The 22,578-nt window shown below is 33.6% G+C and overlaps 1 protein-coding gene across 1 annotated transcript; it reads left to right on the plus strand.

Annotated features, from left to right (window-relative positions):
* Nucleotides 1–7,041: 7,041 nt before the first annotated feature.
* On the plus strand, nt 7,042–22,229 carry LOC132734385 (signal peptidase complex subunit 3-like). Its single transcript, XM_060721119.1, has 5 exons — nt 7,042–7,226; nt 12,575–12,648; nt 14,541–14,617; nt 15,945–16,060; nt 16,543–22,229. Exons 1-5 carry the CDS (start codon nt 7,084–7,086, stop codon nt 16,673–16,675), a joined length of 543 nt encoding a protein of 180 aa, XP_060577102.1. The 5' UTR covers nt 7,042–7,083; the 3' UTR covers nt 16,676–22,229.
* Nucleotides 22,230–22,578: the final 349 nt, after the last annotated feature.

Below are 22,578 nucleotides of genomic sequence, written 5' to 3' on the forward strand. Positions count from 1 at the left end.
AATCCTATAAGAAACAGTATCATGCACATAAAGTAGGTCTCTAGCTCAAAGGTCAAAGTCACAATTAGAGGTCATTGAAAAAGGCTTGTCCAGAGTAAAATTTCTACATGCATACAAGGATTTAATATAACTTGGCACAAATGTTCACCATTGTGAGGCTGAGTGTTGCATGCAAAATTTAGGTCCCTGAGGCCAAGGTCAAGGTCACACATAGGGTCAAAGTTCAGATAAAAATATGAAAATGTGTATTCAGACCATTTAGTAATCATTTATTGAAAGATTGAAACACAAATGGTCATTATCATAACTACTGGTGTGAAACATGTAATTTATGCAAGGTCAAGGTCACTAAAGATGATTAAATATAGACATTTTATCCAGAGCATATCTCCTCCATGCATGATCGGATTCTAATGAAACTTCATAGAAATGTTCACCACTATGAGAAGCAGGGTCAAGTGCATGAACAAGGTCTCTGGCTTAGAATAGAGAAAAACAGAATCCCTAAAGAAAGTCCAGCACAACAAAATTGAAAATGTTGCAGGCTCGGTTTGATTGAGCCTGTTCATGGACTACTGGAAAGTGCAAGTTACCGTCCACGCCCCCTAGCACCGGCTTAAGCAGAATTCAACATTTAACACGAAAATGGTGAAATTTTAAATTTAGAAACATCTGCAGATGTGTTTATCATGTAACCTTCAATGTGACACTGGAGTGCCATTCCATGAAAAGCGGCGTATGGTCCCCAAGTAAAAGAATGCTTTTACCCTAAACGAGAAAACAATGGGCGGAACTAAATAAAATGGAATTTTGAAAGGGAATCTGAGGTTATGAAGCCTGCATATCACAGATAAGACGCCAAAAGACACATTTAAAAAGCAAATGTAAAGTTAAGGTCACACCTAGAGTTTATTGAAAAATGCTTATTAGGAGCCGAACTTCTTGATTCATTGTAGGATTTCAATGTTCACCATTGTGAGGCTTATTGCGCACATAATCCAGGTCACAACTACCAAACTCAAGGTCACAAAGAGAGGTCAATTTTTTTGAAGTCATCATTCATTGATGGATTATAACGCAAATGATAACTATTATCACTACAAATGTAATTTAGGTTAATATTTGCAAGGTCAAGGTTACTAGAGACGATAAAATATCCAGATATTGTAAGGAAATTGCCCAGAGCATATCATCTATATTCATATCTATAATGCCTACATCTCTGTCAAAAGTTTTTGTGACGGGCATTGATTGTGACAATGTTGCCCTTGTTTTTTGTAGTCATGTATCTATCACATTGAACATACCTGTATAAGTTCCTTTTGTTTATATTGTTGCATATTATCATTTTGTAGTCCAAATGCATCAACATAACTTTTATGTATATCAGGCTACTAACTTGAATAGAAAGTTGGTGAAATATCTTTCAAGGATGTAGCCCTAAATCAGGTGGTACTAGACACAAGATAAAAGGGCACAGATTTCCAGACTATGGTTTTTCCTGGGCGTTTTGTGAGGGTATAGCCAGCTGCAAACTTGTAGTCTTGCATTTTAATGACTGGATCAAAGGTTCAACATTGTATAATTAGCATATAAAGGTTTCTTATTATAATAGTACTATGGAGAAAGCCGGTGTGTTTTTTTATTTCACAAAAGCTGTCCCCCTTTAATTTGGTAGAACTTCTATGTGTCAAAGAATTTTCTCCTTTACTTCAAAATATGATTATATCAATTTGTTAATGATAATTTTCTCAAAACTCTTAATTAAAAAATCTTATAATAAAGAACTTACTTGATAATCCCAGCCTAGATCTCCCAGGTCAGACGTGGCTTGTTGTGTGGTATTTAGACAGCTAGCCTGGCCGCTGTAATTGAAATATATCTTTACAGCTTCTGATAGATCTGACAATAGCTGCTTACCTTCCACTGGCAGAGTCAACTTACTGCAAACTGCCTGAATGAAAAAAAAACACAGATGCATACAAAATTTATATTATTTAAGAAATGATCAACTGAATATAGGAAACGATTTCTTTTCTCACAGAAATTAAAAGAGTTGAAGGCATAGACACTCATATTCATATCAGTGAACATTTACTGGCTACCTTGACATCCACTAGCTCCAAGAGGCTGCATAATCTTATTGTCATTGATGTAAGTGTCACGATCAAACATAATTAAAATTATCACATAAACCTTGGTGCAGTAATGTAGTACAGCCATTTAATAAAAACAATATTACATTACTGACATGACTAACATACATATACATGACATCCAAACGAGTTATACAAACATAGCTTAAAAGTGTGTTAATGTTAGTGTTCCACTATAGGCACACCACCATGTCAGAAGGACAGCATGCTAGAGCTTGATAGTGAAACAAAAGCGTGGATGATGTAGAATTTTCTAAGTTCAAAAAAGTCCACAATAGAATCTTATACTGTATTCAAATAGATTCATTACTAAATTGATTGACATCATTGAAGAAAACAATATCATTCAACACTTTCAATAAATTGAGTATTGAACCTACTGTAATTTAATATCCACTATATGTGTTTAAACAAACTACATTAAGTGCTATTATCATAGAAATATGCACATTAAAGGAACTCCACTGGAGTTTATAAGAGTAAAACATCACATTTTAATTTTTCACATACAGTAAACTCCGCTTATAACGAACTAATTGGGACATTCAAAATCTGTTCCTTATATCCGGAGTTCCTTGTAAGCATATAGCGAATTAGTTCCCTGTATCAGGAGTTTTTATAGCGAACAGATTTACATATAACGAACTGATTGTTTACCATCGTCCTCCATTTTGAAGAGCATTTGATTAAGAAATATAAGTCATATATTCAATACCCAAGAGCGTACTTTTTGGAATTTAAATAATTGCTATTCCAATTTAAGATTTGCTCCCTATGTCAATTTCTCATTAAATATAATATTTTGTTTCTAAACACTTTTCGTTTTCTTTCTATGATTGAGAATAAACAAGATTTTGAATATCTTCTTTTATAATTTAAGGGTGACTTTTAATTATGGAAGATAAAGATTTCTTTTCATTTAAATCAAGCGTACATTGCAGATTGCAAGCATGCGTGATTATGCTGAAAACCGATTATAAATTATTATAATTATTTTACTCGAGCACAACTATTGACGAAAAGAAATAAATACCCGTTTTATCTTGGTGAAAAGAGCTCATGCTAAAAATATCCTAAATAGAAAACTATACAAATTCATTTTAATAGATGTATTGAAGTACATACAACGATAAACGGTACATTCGGCCGAGTTTTAATCCGTGCCAATGAAAACGAAAGTCTATTTACGGATAGCCAATATTTTGTAGTTCGTTATAAAAGTGCAATTTTCTGGACTTTTAACTAGATTGGGACTAAGAAACGAGTTCCTTATAAGCGATAATTCCTTATAACCATGTTCGCTATAACCATATTATTTTATATTAAATAAAGAAGGGCAAAATTCGGGCCAAAATAAATTGTTCCCTATAACCGGAGGTTCGCTATAACCGTGTTCGCTATAAGTGAAGTTTACTGTATTTAATAAATATGAGAACTTTTAACAGAAACATAAATAAAATATAAATAAGAAATATACAAGAAATACATTGAAAATCATATGTTTATGCCATTTTCAGTCCGATTGAGTGAAAAGCGTTTAAACGCTTTTCGATTTCGGGTCATTTTTCACTATTATGATAATTATTCTGGAAATACGGAGCGAGCTAATGATCTGAAATTTTGCACATAAGTTATTAGTATAGATCTACATCAAATGGAGTAATAATCTGAAAAAAATATTTCCAGTCCCGTCATGTCAAAAAACCTCTGTGGAGTCCCTTTAACTGGCCATCACGGAAATTGGCAGGGTATGGATAGTTGACCAAGGACAGGTCAGTCCAGGTATTAGCCAGCCAGGCTTTAAAATTGTCCACATCAGAGCTGTGTGCTAGTAGTTTACATAACTTGAATGTTGTGCTGATGAAATCTCTACCTTTCCCTGTATAATATAATAATTTTTATACATGTACATGTAAATAATAAAATAATATGATAATAAAGTATTACTTTCATTATATATTTAGTTTACATCACTGCAAATTCATTTTATTATACCTTATATGATTTATTTACAATAAAACCTTATATGACATCAGAGGCTAACAATCTATAATGTGACATGGCAACATTACCCATACATGTCATATCCAGACCCCTACCCTCTGGGAACAAAATTCCCAGATTTTCGGCCTTGTCTCCCATTCTCCTACCATGGGATTGAATTCCGCTGATTTTCAAAAATCCAACAGACAAAAAATTTAATACATCACCTTTACCAGTAAAACATAATTTTATGATACACTTCGTATTACATCTGAAGTAGTGTCTCCCTCAAAATCATTTTATTTTTTTGTCCATATCCCCTGCTTGTTAATAATGCCCCGGTCACATATTCACGGATAATGCCACGGAAGAGCTACGGTCTAATTGTTCACGGATTACTACGGAAATGTGAAATTCCGTAGTCCGCTACGGTTCCAGTACGGACACACAACGGTATGAGAACGGAGTCCGACGGATTTTCCACCAAAAGCCCCCGGAGAGACACGGACTGTTACGGACTGACACGGTTTGATACGGAGCGACACGAATCAGGACGGACACACTACGGATACACTACGGTCTGCTACGGTATAAGCACGGGTTAGTACGAATAAGTACGGTCTGATACGGAGAAGGACGAATTGATACGGATCTAAACGGACCTAATACATCCGTCCACAACCTCTTGCATGTTCATTCTCAAAATGCCCCACAAGAAAAGAACACATAGAAAACAAATGGCAGAGTTCAATGATTTTGGCGGAGAGGATTCGGCCTAACCGCGTCCGACCCCCGAGACACATCAGGTCCGATTAAAGGACGTGGGATCCTCAATAAGTTCGGCCATGAGAGCCTCATACTAAACATGAAGTGGTCTTTGTAAAAGCCCATCTCTAGTCCACCATCTCGTCTGTCTTCTCTTACCTGATTAGATATGGACTAGTAAGCATTAATGAAAAATGTTGATCAATACGGCTTCTCTATTAATTTTAAAATTTGCTGTTCATTTTACAATTACATTAATTATCGTGAATGTTTATGTTTTAAAAATATGTAAAAAGCTTGTTAATTAATCTTATAATCACTCAAGGGCCAGCATCCGAGGCTTATGAGACACTTCGTTTTATGTACATATTTACTCCAATTTCACGATCCAATGTTTGTAAAATATGTAACATTAAATGTTATTCTATTACTTATGAAGTGTAGTACAATATTAATATATTTTACCTCTATGCATGTCATCAAGCAGCTCGACCACTGCCTCCGCATTCTGAGTCATTTCAATATAAAGTCGCAGCCAGTAAATGGCAATTATCATTTATTGAATGTTCCGGCAAATATGTCTGTTTTTAACAAGAAGGTAGTATTCGTACCATTGAAAAAGTGCAGGATACTTAATTCATCCGTACTAAACAGTGGTGGACCGTACGATTCCGTACCGTTTCGTGTTGCAACGCAATAAACCGTATAAGACCGTTCTAATCCCTGCCTCTCCGTAGTACAACGTATTACGATCGTGGTTTTCCGTGACAATGTCGTATTAATCCGTATTAAAACCGTAGCTTATACGTAGGGTAACCGTACAAATACGTAGTTCTCCGTACTAAACCGTGGAAATCCTTGACAAGTTGGTGGACTACGACTCAGTACGGACTAGTACGGTTTTCGTACGGACCAGTACGTATCAGTACGGTTTAATACGGACTAGCAGGGATACGCTACGGTTGATTTTTCCGTAGCAAATTTTTGTGCATGTTCAAAAATTGTCAAGGATCGCTACGGATATACAAGGACTACTACGATTGATTACGGTTACAATACGGAGAGCTACTGACCAGTACGGGTAGCTACGGACGATGCCGGAATTAATCCGTGGCTCTTCCGTGGGCGTATTCCGTGAATATGTGACCGGGGTATCAGTTCGTTTACTTATGAAGACTTGCGTTCTTTCTGAAACTATTTTGAATTTTGTAAATGATCTTATTGTTAAGAAAAGCTATGGGCAAGGAAACTGTTCAATAGCCTTCTTCAAATCATCAGAAACACGAACCCAGCTAGCCTCCCTTGCCTGTTATATATTTTCTACTTCAAGAGTAAAATATCAGCAAAACCTGGCTGCAGATAAATATAATTCACTAACTCATTGTTTATTGGAGTCTACTGAGCTTCGTGTAATCGCCATTTGAAGAATTTGATGATTTCAAATTTAAGTATCCTCAGTCGTAAATTTCTTGATCATTGTCTCCTTCATCAATGACAATTTGAGGTCAAGTGTTTGGAAGAGTTCTTAAGAAAAATATTGTGAGGATGACTTCGTGTATTGTAGGGGTTTAGGTTGTCGGGTTGTCTAAAAGATAACCATGGGTCTTTGATAGCTGGCATAGTTGAGATGGATTGACAATATTAACCAAAGAGAGAAAAAACACGAATAATATCAATTATTTATTTATTTTTGAAAAAAAACGCAAGTTATGAAGCGCACAAATGAAATTGCCTTTTCCGTACATTTAAAATTGGTGTAAATATATACAGGGAGCTATATTACTTCAGGAATCATCTCTCTGTAAAAGGAGTGCCAGCAACAGAAAGCACCTATTACGTTAAGGAGTCGGTCTAGTGAATTTTCGTATGCTTTGTTCTATAGTAAATCAGTCACATTTGAGGCATAATTCCCAATTCCACTGTTCCTGATGAATTAGTAACAGGGGCAGGTAATCCAGACTAAGTGATTACCTCCCTACGCCAAATTAAGGGGAGATCACTGCGTGAGACCTTAAACTAATCTTCCCGTTCCAAATTCCGTGTTGTAATTACGGATTTTAGATGTTTCATTCTAGACTGGTACACAATTTGTATATACAGAAATTAGTTTTGATCATAAATTTATATTCTGGATAAACCATTCTAGGACACGTTTACTTCCTGTTTTAAAAAGCGAAACATGAATACTGTTTTGGCGAGATTAAACACAATTTTTGCCTTCACGCTAAGCGTGATGGCAGGGTTGACCTTTCTGTGCTTTTTATCAACATATTTCAATGATCACCAGGCAGTTGTTGCCATTAACACCGGAAAGGTCATCGTGTAAGTATAAAATTACCTCAAACATATGTCACCGGCTTAAGACTTAGTCTAGACATTAACTTGGTAAGGAATCAAAAGTGGAAATGTCACGGTAAAAAAGTGTCCACTAATTGGGATAACACGTTGATTACTCAGCTGCTAAAGCTGTGGTATGGTATTCTGTGAGTCCTGGGTTGGGATCAGACCTAATTCATTGTAAATTACTAAATCCACATACTGCCAGTTTTCAATCACAACCACTTTTCAATCATCCCTCGAATTTTTTTATTTTTGACCTTATTTGTCATGTAACCAAACTGTAAGCACATCTTGTAGTTAGCCCAACAAATAGTGCGCTTTAGGGCTTTTTTTATATATACGATGGTCGCCCTTCGCGCACAACCCACTTACGATTCAAAGTAATGCGGAAAGTTTTCCTTTTTTGTGTATGTGCCAGCGACCAGAATCTCGTCGCTAACTTTGACGGCTTCAAATATTTATTTAAACTCAACATTTCTTGAAAAAAATTACATACCTGCAAAGCTTATTCAAAATAGAATAAATTTAAAGAAAATTGATCAGAAAGTTATATGTTTTTAATGCACAACGGTTACAAATTCCTACTCATATCAACGTTTTTTAGCTCGACTTTTCTATGAAAAGGGGAGCTATCCTACTCGCCCCGGCGTCGGCGTTAGCGTCGGCGTCGGCGTTGGCGTCACACCTTGGTTAAGTTTTTCGTACCACCCCACTTTATTTCAGAAGTATTACAAGTATGGCTTTGAAACTTACCATACTTGTTCACCATCATAACCTCCATCTACAGACAAGAGTACATAACTCTGTCAAGGTTTTTGACAGAATTATGGCCCTTTTTTGACTTAGAAAGTGTATTGAGCTTGGTTAAGTTTTTTGTACCACCTCACTTTATTTCAAAACCATTGGAGGTATTGCTTTGAAACTGACCATACTTGTTTACCATCACGACCTTCATCAACAGACAAGAGGACATAACTCTGTCAAGGTTTTTGACAGAATTATGCCCCTTTTTTGACTTAGAAAATACATTGAATATGGGTAAAATCCACTTATTGCCTTAACCCTTTGAGATATTGCTTTGAAACTTTTAATGCTATTTCACATCATTACCCCCATCTGTACGCAAGAGAAGGTAACTCTGTCAAGGATTTGTTTTAAAAATTAAGGCCTTTTTATCGACTTAGAATCTTGGTTAAGTTTTTAGTACCATGTCCACTTTTTGACTGAACTGTTTGAGATATTAATTTGAAAGTTGGAATACTTGTTTACAATCATGATTCCCAAACATGTCCAGGAGAAGGTAATTCTGTCAAAGATTTTATTTGAATTATGGCCCTTAACTGTCAATGTTTTTGTATATATTAGGCAAGCACTAAAAAACTTAAAAAATCTAAAAAAATTCATTCCTATCCACTTGTTCACTTTACCATAAATTATGTCATATAAACATTGCTGTAATATTCAAGGGTATTGCCTTTTACTGCAAAAACTTTTTTTATTGGCAAGCAATAAAAAAGTCGAGCGCGCTGTCTTACGGACAGCTCTTGTTGTTTTACACCGCTAAAACTCTACCTGTAGTGTATTGATAAATCTCACTAGCTTGCAGTATGTACTGCGGGAATTCCGTTGTACACATGAAAACGGGTTTTGTGGTTGTTTCGTCTGCAAATGTTTTATTTAGTCCTTTAGTGAATAAATTAACTAGGGTATGATCCAGGCAATAACTCAAACGTTAAGTATAGATTAATACACACGTCCTGGGCATTGATACTGTCATTTTCCAATTGCTATCTATATGAATATTATATTAAAACTGACGAGAATGATTATACATATTTTTTAGAAAGTTGTTAGTTACTGTATGTCACGTTAAAAAAGTTACCAACAAAATGAATACTAGAAAAAAAGACAAAAAGAACAACAACAAAACAACCCTAAAAATAAAAGATCTCCGGGAAAGATACACGTTTTCCTTTTATCATTATTATTTTTAATTAAAATTATTATTATTATCATTATTAATACGAAGATTTCAAACCACTGTTGAAACTTGATAAATAACTATATATTTCACAAAGTGTATCAATCTCCAATGTTTCGTTTATCAAGGAGTTTGCTGTTTAATATCTATTCTTTTCTTTAACAAAAAAAAAAAAAAAAAACACACAATCTTCAAATCATAACAGGGAAATGAAAATAATAATAAACATTTTAAAATTAGAAATATTCATTTCCTAATATCAAGAAAACGTGATTTAGAAATACATTTTTTCCAGTAATTAACGCGATCGGTAATTTCATCCACTCTTTCACGCGATAACGTAGGAATATCCCCTCAATCATTTATGTCTGATCATTTTCCGCATATATGTAAGAAAACCAAAGTATAAGTTCTATGAATTGTGTTATAAATAGCGGAGTTTTTTTTTCAGTTTTTGTTGTAAACGAAGATTATGCGGAGAATTTTTACATTTTCTTTGCTTATCTTTCAAGAGCTCTAACATACGATTTTTGGCGATTTTTTTTTATCTATAATTTTCCATTTCATTTATTTCAATAAATTAGACTGGAAGAAAGATATTTTAAACATCAATCACTTCACAGGCAAATATCACCTAAAAAATTATAAAGATTTTCGTAAATTCTGTTGATAATTTAAAGCATGACTGAAGCCATGCCGTAAACAATTTACGCGCTGATCGAATAACTACAACCATCTGTCTTTTTCCCCCGATACGATACGATCCTCGACTGTAAGTCATGTTGTATACATGTGCTTTTAATATTTACAAAAAAAACTAGTTAATTATTCTTTAAATTTCTCTTTCATTTAATGTATCCAAGTTTTGAATTTCATAACTTTTATCACAGATGGACTTAGTCTAGATATTAATTACGACTGCAAGACAGACCGATTTTATAATCTGATCAACTTAGATACGTTGCGCTAGAACAAAGCAAGCTTCATTCATTTCTTTACGTCTTTCTCCGCGTGAAATAATTATTTCCCTGCTCTGGACAAAATTTGACCGCTGTAGACAAAAGGATCTGCATGACTTTCTGTCATTAAACTATTGACTACTTCAATTCTAGTTGTACAGGAAGGAAAGGGGGAAAAAGGGCACTTTGTTGGCGCTTGTTTTCATTTGTTTTTTCTATTCAATATGATTACAACATCTCTTGAATTAAATCACAACCGGGTAAACGAATACTAGGTACTTTGGACCATGCTTTAATTTTCTTTTACAAAATTTTTAATATTTAAATGTTTCTGTCGGTACAGGTACGTATATTAAAGTTCGGGATAAAAAAGAGAGCGCGTAGTTAACTTAAGTCGTTCTATTATAGTTAGGCACATTCATAGAATCTGCCTGTTATTTATTTGTTTCTTTAAAGATATTTTTATTTTGATAATACTGATCATTTATGTGGACTGTTATTATAAATGTTTTGATGTCAATTAATTATTGTGCTGAAATTTTGTCGGAGGGATCTTCCGGGTTTTCGCAGTAAAAACTATGTGATTTTTTTGGCGACAAGCGTACGAGAATATAATTTTTAAGTATATATTCATCACCAGTGGTTTCTAAATCTAAATGAATTCAAAATATTAACTAACACCTTTAAAAATGTTTATGATATATAGCGCTTTTGTATGTGTTTACCGCATGCAGCCTCCTTGGGTGTACTAATATGCTTAAATGAAAACAAACGTTTTCATTGGTTATCACGTTCGCTGTTTACATTTCAGCGACAGGTACCATTTTAAAGTTTTTAGGTAATTTAAGTTATTTTTTGTCATTTTATGATTCTTTTAAAGACAATGTATGGTTTATAACAACAAATATACATGCCATTGTGAAAATTTTCATGTTGCAGTGAAAAAATTGAAATTTTGCTCGGCTCGATTTCCGACACAGATTTGATCGTAACTGGTTGCGACGTAAAGACAGACATCTATGAAATATCAGATTATAAAATCGGTCTGTCTTTTGCCATCGAAAAATTGAGACTAATCTTGTAGTCACCTTGACTAAATTTATCAGCAGCAATGTCAATTATGGCGATAAAAAAGAAAATGCTAGCATTTTAGTTCAAAATATGTAAAATGTGTGTTTTCCACTAATCCTTTATTTACCCAGTTACAAATCGCAATAATTTTCTAAAAATAATTGATTTACAGACTCAATTTTTTGTCAGTCTGCAGAAATGGATATTAAGTTGGACAACTGTTTCAATATCATGAAGTCATTATGTTTCAAAAGCTGTAATTTTAATATGTACATATTTTACCATACAGTTTTTAATTGGAAGGTAATACATCAGTAAAGTAACAGTCACTTAACCAAGGAAAAACATTCTCTGTGATAACTTTTCAGTAAGGAGTCACTAGAATGGGGTCATATAGACCCTAAGATCCTAAATATTTCACAAGAACATGCTTTTTCTGTTATGCAAATTGAAATGTACATCCATACCCCAATTGTGACAGCTTTACCACTGCAAATAGATATCTAGATTGAAAAATGGCATTATAATTAGGTTAAAATTGTTTATTACCATTTATCGGAAGTTGAGTTTGTCAAAATTTCTCCAAAATACAGAACTAATTATATTTTAACATTGTATGACAATTTTTATGTGGTACAGTTTATATTTTGTTAACTGATTGAAAAGTGGTTGTGAAATTTTGAAGAACTGGAAAATGGGTCAGTAATGATTTGTCCTCGATTCATAGTAATAATTGAAGTGAAATTTTAAAATGTTAATGCATTTATTAGCTGAAATGATAATATTCGCAGAATTGAAAGAGAATTTATTTTATATATAATTTCACTGTCAGTTATTGTTGAAAAATCTGTTAGCTGATCGGAAAGAGGCAGTACGGGCAAATAATATGAAAATACGCAAGGGTAAGTCAGATATAAAAATGAATCTCGTTCATTTTTATTTTACATTTTAAAGGTATCATTCAGTATTTCATGAACCGCTTCCTTCACTTGAATCATCTCAACATTATTCTTAAGCTGAAAAGTTGGGATTGTTCCATTACCAAATACCCCGCCGATTAATATTGAGCTACATTAAAAAACATTCATTTACCTTATTTAGTTAGGTTTTAACAGATGACTGCAAAAATGTATAGCAAAATATTGACATGTGACATCAATCTAGTTCTAATGCATATAACCAATTAAATCAGTAATGATTTGAAGGAAATTAAATGTACGATAAAAGATCAATGCAAAAGGAACATGCTTTACACAAAGTGGCATATGACTTATCTAAGTACTGACATATATTTGTATATATATTTGTTTTATTTTCAGTAAAAATGTACCTGATTACAGTGCATCAAGAGAGAAGAATGATTTAGGATTTGTTGTCTTTGACCTGCAAACAGATATCCTTTTTAACCCTGAACAACCTGAAAATCTTAAATGGACTTGTCCATTATTCAATCTAGACAAACATTATATAACCATTCATCATTTTTTGGGAGAATTTCATCCTGTGTACTGACTAAACAGGCATTGCAGACTATAACTGGTGTCAGCTGATCTTGGTTGGCACTTGTTTCATGGGTAAATTAAATTACAAACAGATATATCCTTTTAATCCCCCATTACTCAAATGTGAAATGGATCTACTATTTCAATTAATAATGATTTATTACTTTTATGGATCTACTATTTCAATTTATAATGATTTATCACAAACTTGCAGTTTCCTTACAAGAAGAACCAAAACTTGTAGGTTTTAATAAAGTAATTAAACTTATTCCCTGTTCCGGCGTTTTTCATGTTTGTCTTTTATATTAGTTACTGTAACTTAAAGTAAAACATCTAATAAGGCGATGTATTTTTATATTTAAATTAAAATTTATCATCTTCCTTAATGGTTTGTTTGCAACTATAATTAAAAACTTGTAAGTCAATATAATAAAAGTGTGTTTGGTATTTTTTAAATTTCTTTTTTTCCAATTAATTTAATTTTTTTATGACATGCATATGTGATTCTTTAATACTTCCTATAAATAGAATAGGAATTGTAACAAATATCTGATTTCTAAGTAATTATACCCCCACAAACGAAGTTTAGGGGGGGTATATAGGAGTCAGCTTGTCGGTCGGTCGGTCGGTTGGTCGGTCGGTCGGTCCGTCGGTCGGTCCACATCATGGTTTCCGGACGATAACTAGAGTTTGGAATGAGGTATTGTAATCAAACTTGGTATATAGCAACCTTATGTGAAAACTCCGGTTGGTATTGCATTTGGACCCCCTGGGGTCAAGGTCAAGGTCACCGTTACTAAAAATAGAAAAATGGTTTCCAGACAATAACTAGAGTTAGGAATGAGATATTGTTATCAAACTTTGCGTATAGCAAGCTTATATGAAGACCTTGGTTGGTATTGCATTTAGGCCCCCTGGGGTCAAGGTCAAGGTCACCGTTACTAAAAATAGAAAAATGGTTTCCGGACAATAACTTGAGTTAGGAATGAGATATTGTAATCAAACTTGGTGTATAGCAAGCTTACATGAAGACCTGGGTTGGTATTGTATTTGGACCCCCTGGGGTCAAGGTCAAGGTCACCGTTACTAAAAATAGAAAAATGGTTTCCGGACAATAACTAGAGTTAGGAATGAGATATTGTTATCAAACTTGGTGTATAGCAAGCTTATATGAAGACCTAGGTTGGTATTGCATTTGGACCCCCTGGGGTCAAGGTCAAGGTCACCGTTACTAAAAATAGGAAAATGGTTTCTGGACAATATCTTTAGTTAGGAATGAGATATTGTAATCAAACTTGGTGTATAGCAAGCTTATATGAAGACCTGGGTTTGTATTGTTTTTGGACCCCCTGGGGTCAAGGTCAAGGTCACCGTTACTAAAAATAGAAAAATGGTTTCTGGACAAGAACTAGAGTTAGGAATGAGATATTGTTATCAAACTTGGTGTATAGCAAGCTTATATGAAGACCTGGGTTGGTATTGCATTTGGACCCCCTGGGGTCAAGGTCAAGGTCACCATTCCTAAAAATAGAAAAATGGTTTCCGGACAATAACTAGAGTTAGGAATGAGATATTGTAATCAAACTTTGTGAAAAGCAAGCTTATTTGGAGACCCCAGTTGGGATTACAATTAATTGAAATATTTCTTTGTACACAGTTGATAGTTTGTGTTGAAATTTTTCTTCAGACTACTTATTTTTCAAAAAGTTGCTGGTGGGGGTATTAATCACCTTCAGTGATAGGTCTAGTTTCTAAGTAATTTGCTATCCTTGACTATTGATACATTTGTCAGATATATTTAACTGGAATGTGAAACAGTTGTTCCTGTATTTGACAGCTGAATATAAAACTGAAGACCATGTAAGTATCTCCTTTTCTATTAAACATATTTGTCTCTCATTATTAAAGGATTTAGATTAATTTGATCGTTCAAGTGATATTGATTCAATTACACTGGAAAGAACTAAAAAGGAAACAATATTCTCAGGGGAAAATATTAATGATCTTCAAATGAAATATCTTACTTTTGAAGTGAGACTTTTGGGAGACAGATTGTTTTTGCCTTCACTGTTAGACTGTCCTTCTGTCCGTCCGTACAAACACAGAAGTACAATGTGCTTGTGTGACTAGGAGAACATACTTCCTTGTTGTGCATTCAGCTTGTTCGACTTTCACAGATCAAACTCCTAGGGGGATTTCAAATAAACTTCCCAAGACCGATCTGTATCAACCCTAGTTGAGCATATTGCCAGCATGTTCCTTTTCACTGCACAAAGCGGCTGCAAGAGCTAAAAAAACAAAACTTGCCCAGCTTTCACAGGTCAAACTGCAAGCAGGATTTCAATGAAACTTCACAGAAGTGATCAGTACCATACCTTGTTGTGCATATCGCCAGCATATTCCGCTTTGTTGCACAAAATGGCACCTAGAGGTATAAATAGAAAAACCTTGTCCAGCTTTCACATGTCAAACTGCTGGCGGAATTTAAATAAAACTTCACAGGAGTGATCAGTACCATCCCTAGTTGTGCATATGGCCAGAACGTTCCACTTTGCTGCACAAAATGGCAGCCAGAATTATAAATAGAAAAATCTTGTCCAGCTTTCAGAGGTCAAACAGCTGGTAAGATTTCAACAATACTTCATAAGAGTGATCAGTACCATACCTAGTTGTGAGAGACATATGTTTTTGTGACATAAACCCTTTCAAGTTATATTTCATTTTCAGGAAAATATTTTATACATGTATGTAGTATCAAAAACGTCTTAGCTTACATTTCTAATTTTGGTATTTAATTATTTAGTTTAAATATGTTTAAATTTACTTGTTAATAAAAGAAGTTCTTGCAACTTATCTTTGTCGATTCTGAGACTGCCTCCCGTTAGTAGCTAGTACTGTCTGGTGTCATATGATTATGAGAAAACATGGCTGTGATCTAAGTAGTGCTTGAACCCTCAATCGGTGGGTTGAGAGACAGAAACCTTAACTACAATTTAAAGGACCATTATTTTAACTTTTTGTCAATTTCATGATACCATAGCAAATTAGCAATGAATGAATTCAAATTCACCTTTGAACGTTAGTTAAATGTTGTGCTGAAATATTTTGGTCTTTATGTGTATATTTGATGATGGTGAAATTCTTAAATTCCAAATATACATTGTATATTTTATATTTGATGTTTCAGGCACTGAACCAGGTTGTTATATGGGACAAGATTATAAGGCGTGGGGAGAATTCTATTCTAGACTATAGGAAAGCTAACACCAAATACTACTTCTGGGATTATGGTAATGGGCTCAGGTAAATAAATTTCCTATTTTTGATATTTGTTGTTGTTTTTCCAGAATCAAACACTAAATCCTGAATTAATAGAAAATTATTCTAGGTGTTATATTTTGGAGTGATAACATTATACTTAAAAGTTGAAATATTACATTTGCTAAAATATAATGTATTGAATTGAAAACAAATATTTATATTCATAACATTCCATGCCATGATTTTTAAAGGAATATCGAATATCTTATCTGGCTGTCTGATTATAAGTGTAAGGATAGTGGTTGTATTGAGGTAACCATTTATGCCTGAAATCTACTAGGGAATTGTTGCCACCATGAAAGCTGGAAAGTCACTGTATATTGCTGTTTTCTCATCTTCATAATTATTTGTAATTTCATTGTATAATTTATCAATTATGAGTTACACAATCTGTCTGTCATTCATTTAAGCATTGTTCTTATGATTTCCATGTTCTAAATACAGCATTCACCTTTTTATTTCAGGTCCAATAAAAATGTGACCTTGACATTGTCATGGAATGTGATACCAAATGCTGGCACCCTGCCAAAGATCCAAGGTCAAGGTCACCATAGATTCCAATTTCCTGAAGAGTACAGCCCAAACAGATTCCAATAAGAAACAGCTTTAGAATAGAAACATTTTAGGATATTATTTTAATTTGAATGAAAATCAAAATTTGGTGGCGGAATCATGAAGTGTGATTAAACCCTTAACCTGCTAAAATTCTTACATGGACTTATCAAGATTCCATTATGGAACAGTCCATTATCATCTTTAGGGATATGAAAGTTTTATGTTGGTCAGCCAACAGTATAGAGCCTTGTTTGATTGGACGAATGTTCAGACTCACCTGGCTCTGTAATGGTGGCTTATTACTTTAGATTCCAGCAAGGTAAGGGTAAAGATAAGTGAGCTGGCCCAGGTTGTACTTCTTTATTTCTAAGACTTTGGTTATCAGGTCTTTTTGCAATTTCTTTATGGTGCTTTATGATTTTATACTTTTCTTTGTGGATATTTTCTGTGAGGATAAAAGATTTTGTTGAAAAAAAAAAAAGAGATTTGTGGATAAAAATAAGAGTTTTTGTAGTTTTTGATACTGATAATGAGATATTCATAAAGAGTTAAGTAGATATGGGAAGTTAAACATTATACTGTGGCCATTACATGTAACTGACATGTAAAGGATGTTTATTCTGATTCAAAAGAAAATGTGTGTAAGACCGATTTGTATTTTGTTGTTATGACTCAAAGTCAACCATAAATGTCTTCTGCTTTAAGACTACAGAGACCTTGATTTATGTGCTCCATATCGTCACCCTAGTGCAATAACTGATTAACTGATTACATTTAGAAGAACTTATTACGTTACTGCACAAGGGTGACGATATATGGTGTTAATTTAGTCTACTGCTCACAAGCAGGTGTGCGATAATTGTTTTATGACCATTTAACATTACATGATGCAATATATCAATGAAATTGAATGAAAACATTTTGAATTATTTATTAAGATGTACAAAATCAGCAAGAGATGTAAGGACCATAAATAAACATTTGAGCTGCGTCATGACAAAACCAACATAATGGCTTTGCGACCAGTATTGATCCATGACCAGTCTGTGCATCCGTGCAGTCTGATCAGAATCCATGCTGTTCGCTATCAGTTTCTCTACTTGTAATAGGGTTTGTAAGCGAACAGCATGGATCCTGATCAGACTGCGCGGATGCAAAGTCATTATGTTGGTTTTGTCATGACGCGGCTCAATTTTTTGTAAAGATTTATCACATGATTTGACAAGAAAATTCTAAAATAACTTTATTTATGATACACATTGTCATAGTATCTGACTTTTAACTGGTGACAGTATTTTTTTTATTTATTTAATAAATTATTGTGCATGATTATGTGCTGTGTAAAAAATGTTTTATAAAATGCACAATGCATGTTATTGTCTAGCTTTATTGTATGTGTGAATAACATTCACAAGAATGTTGATTGAATTAAGATATTTATTTTCTGTCCTGTCAATGAAATGATTTATTGCAAGATAAATAATGCATAGGATGACATCTGTTTTATTCTGTTTGATTAAGGTGTGAAAGTTGAAAAAAAAACGTATTTTTTCTTCTTTTTTGCAAGAATATAAGATATATTTCTTACTTTTAAAGTGATATTATTTCATGTGTTGCACATGTTGTTCAATTACAATAGTTTTAAAACTGTTTCTGTGAATACAAACAAATATTCACCAAGTAAGTTTGTTGAATAGACATGGAAAAAAGTAAGATTAATGTTGAGCAACTTTGGTCTTTACAGTCTAAAAATAACCGTTTTGTGTTGCACTTATGTATTTTTGCAGAACTGCATTTTGTCCAAATCATGAATAATACAAGTGCCATAGCAAACTGATAATCAGTTAGAGCACAATGATAATTTTACTCAATACACTTATTTGATGTGTAGAATAACAAATTGTCATGTTAGAGCAGTAATTGGTTGACAAGGCCCTCCTGAGACATTATTTCTCTCTGGCATCATGTCCTCTTATATATAATTGAGCCGCGTCACTACAAAACCAATGTCATGCGTTTTGTCGTGACGCGGCTCAATTAAACTATGATCTGAATTTCATATCACTCTTTGAATTCTTCGTTAACCCTTAACCTGCCTAAATAGACTTGTCCAACTTTTAGTTTTGGTATAGTTTATTATCGATTCTGCATGTAACAAGATGAAAATTAAAGTTGGCGAGTAAACAGTATTGAGTCTGGTCAGACAGCATGGAAGTGCAGGCTAGCCTGGCCCTATACTGATGGCAAAGGTTACTCATTCTCAGTTCCAGCAGGTGAAAGGTTAAACGATATGTGCAAAGATTAATTAACATTATTTTTCTACAGCAATGTATACAAGAGTGTGATATTGAATGAATTGTTTGTGAATGTGAACATTGTATGTGGATGTAGGAATGCAATAAAATGAAAATATGTAATAGTATCTGGGACATACAATAAGTTATTGTATATCCCAGATAGTATTCAGCATGTAGTATATCAACTTACTACTGATATTGTTTTCATCAATTCATTAACTGCATAAATTGTAAATATTTACATTTGGTTAGAAATATTAGATAATCATTACATACAATTTTTGTGTAGGTAATATTTTATTATCAATTTGTAATTCTGCTTTCCCTTTTTTATACACCTATGTAGTGCATATTTAGACAAACAAAATAAAGATATACTTTGTATGGATAATAGTTCCAGTATTATAAAAAATGTAGATGTTGCTATTTCATTTTTAGCTCACCTGTCACAAAGTGACAGGGTGAGCTTATGTAATCACTTTTCGTCCGGCGTCTGTCCGTCGTCCGGCCGTCCGTCCGTCCGTAAACTTTTACTTTAAATGACATCTCCTCATTAACCACTAAGCCAATTTCATCCAAACTTCACAGGAATGTTCCTTTGGTGGTTACCTTTAAAAATTGTTCAAAGAATTTAATTCCATGCAGAACTCTGGTTGCCATGGCAACCAAAAGAAAAAACTTTAAATATCTTCTTTTAAAAAAAACCCAAGAGCTAGAGCTTAGATATTTGGCATGAAACATCTTCTAGTGAATGTCTACCAAGTTTGTTCAAATAAAATCCCTAGGGTCAAAATTTGCCCCGCCCCAGGGGGTCATTGATTTTCCCTATATGCATATAGTAAAAACTTAAAAAATCTTCTTTTAAAGAACCCAAAGAGCTAGAGCTAAGATATTCAGCATGAAACATCTTCTAATGAGTGTCTACCAAGTTTGTTCAAATAAAAGCCCTGGGGTCAAAATTGGCCCCGCCCCAGGGGGGTCATTGATTTTCCATATATGCAGATAGTTAAAACTTAAAAAATCTTCTTTTAAAGAACTCAAAGAGCTAGAGTTAAGATATTCAGCATGAAACATCTTCTAATGGGTGTCTACCAAGTTTGTTCAAATAAAAGCCCTGGGGTCAAAATTGGCCCCGCCCCGGGGGGTCATTGATTTTCCTTATATGTGTATAGCAAAAACTTAAATAATCTTCTTTGAACAAACCCAAATAGCTAGAGTTTAGATATTAAGCATGAAACATCTTCTAGTGAGTGTCTACAAAGTTTGTTCAAATAATAGCCCTGGGGACAAAATTGGCCCCGCCCGGGGGGGTCATTGATTTTCCCTATATGCATATAGTAAAAACTTCAAAAATCTTCTTTGAAAAAACCCAAATAGCTAGAGTTTAGATATTAAGCATGAAACATCTTCTAGTAAGTGTCTACAAAGTTTGTTCAAATAAAAGCCCTGGGGTCAAAACTGGCCCCGCCCCAGGGGTGTCATTGTTTTTAACTATATGTGTGTAGTAAAAACTTAAAAATCTTCTTTTAAAAAACCCAATGAGCTAGAGCTTAGATGTTTAGCATGAAATATCTTCTTATGGATGTCTACCAAGTTTGTTCAAATAAAAGCCCTTGGGTGAAAATTGGCCCTGCCAGGGGGGAGGGGGAGATCATTGTTTTTCATTACATGTGTGTAGTAAAAACTTAACATTGTGAAACATCTTCTAATGAGTGTCTTCAAAGTTTGTTCAAATAAAAGCCCTGGGGTTTAAACTGGCCCCGCTCCGGGGGCCTATATACAGGTGAGCGACCTCAGGGCCATCATGGCCCTCTTGTTTTTAGATACCTATATGCCAGACTTATTTCAAATAAAATTTGAAAGCCATAATTTTGTTCGGACAGATTTAAATAAATGTGTCCAGAGGCAACTAGTCATGTTTTGCAAAGCCTAAGACTAGTTCAGTATGACAGACCAAAGGATAAAAAAATCCTGAATATTGTAGACCAGTCCAAAATTCTAGCTTATTTTGAAACATTATTTGAAATTGGCCAATGAGAGTGTTTTATTTTCAGACTGGTGTACAATTTCAGGTTTTATATTTTTGGTCTGGACTATAGATTACTGATGATGGTCTTGTGTGATGTGTTGTTAATTTTTTAATAATGTAGACAACCAAATGTATAATCATTTTAGGAAAATGAATTTGATTATTTGTCAATAAATTTGATGATTATTTTAGATATCGGATATTGATTTAAAATGCATGTAGATTATCTATGTAATTTAATTACAGTTGTAAGTGCAGCATTTTATACCTCTAATAATATTTGTATTGAATTTTATTCATGATAGATGTGAAGAAGAAAAATATCTGTATGAATGAAAATTATTGTAATGTATATTGTAGTATATGTAGTTGTGCATGTTTGCTGTCTTGTAATTAGCACATTTCTTCTTCTCAATTGTTGACCATTTTTGATGCATTTTTACAAAAATATACATGTAGGACTTGTTATCATAGGCTTAATGTGATTTTGTTAATGAAACAAAAAATGCCTGATCACGAGTTGCAAATGCATTTGATGTTAATATTTGTAGTGATAAAAGCATGAAAAGTTACAGATCTGCTACTACATAAATATAGTTATGCTATTGTAGAAAATGTGAAAAAATGTGAACTGTTGTTAATGAAATGTGAAAGGTGCTTATGAAATATTGAAAATGTGAAACATTGAGCTTAAATTTCACTCTTCATATGATGAAATGTGAATGGTTTTCATTTAATAATTTATAAAGAGTCGAGAATTAAGAGTTAAGCATCTCCATTTCTTACCATTTGAAGATTAAAAGAAATAACCATTATTTATGTGTTTGTGCAATTTGATAATAGTGAGTATTGTAAAAATATTTTAGACTAATCAAAAAGTAAGATTTTTGGAAATGATAATTAGACCACCATAAAAAAGTTAAGTTTGCAATAATGTGACCATGTGCGGCAAGTTCATTTCCATAGACAAATTTACTTTCACATGTGTTCACCTAATTTTTGCCATTTTGTTTTAAAAATATTTATTCATTGTAAAAGGCCATGTGACACAGCAAACAAGCATTTTTTCAAGAATGCCTCATACTCTCCTTCATGCACTAAGCTCATTGTTTATTTGTTGTTTTTCTTTATGATTGAATGAACTACATGTATACTTGTTTATTATGTATATTTGGTGAATGGATTTACTGGTAATAAATTTTCATATTTATTTTATTACCTTATGACATCTAATTGTCTATTGTTGTAAAATAAAATGTAAAAATGTGAATGTTTCTGATTTTATTATGTAAGAGTCTGGAGAAAGCCTGCCTTTTTTGGGGGTTCTCTTTTTTTGTAGCAACCAAAGTTGTTCATGTTTACATAAAAAATTAATGTAAACTTAAAGGAGTGGTTGTCAAGTGGTTAAGGCATCTGCCTTTCATTTCTTAGAACTGTGGGCTCTACTCTAATATTATAGTAGTTATACACCGAGACTCGGTGAATGTTCGTTTTTCCCATCTAATCATGGGACTCAAACAACCATTACAATTACATCTTTGTATAAGAGTATCGCTTTGATAACTTTATTGTGAAAGGTAAGTACTGTCAAACTGTAACAGTAAGTTTGTCTGTTATCC

The sequence above is a fragment of the Ruditapes philippinarum genome, unplaced genomic scaffold (assembly GCF_026571515.1).
Source record: "Ruditapes philippinarum isolate M1 unplaced genomic scaffold, ASM2657151v2 ctg11028_1_1_1_1, whole genome shotgun sequence".
Classification (NCBI taxonomy): Eukaryota; Metazoa; Mollusca; class Bivalvia; order Venerida; family Veneridae; genus Ruditapes; species Ruditapes philippinarum.

Bases quoted from the DNA above. Each gene is read 5' to 3' on its own strand.
- LOC132734385 (XM_060721119.1), top strand. From the start codon at position 7,084: ATGAATACTGTTTTGGCGAGATTAAACACAATTTTTGCCTTCACGCTA. The intron at 7,227-12,574 runs GTAAGTATAAAA...TTTTATTTTCAG, and splicing joins AACACCGGAAAGGTCATCGT to TAAAAATGTACCTGATTACA. The intron at 16,061-16,542 runs GTAAATAAATTT...TTTTTATTTCAG, and splicing joins GATTATGGTAATGGGCTCAG to GTCCAATAAAAATGTGACCT.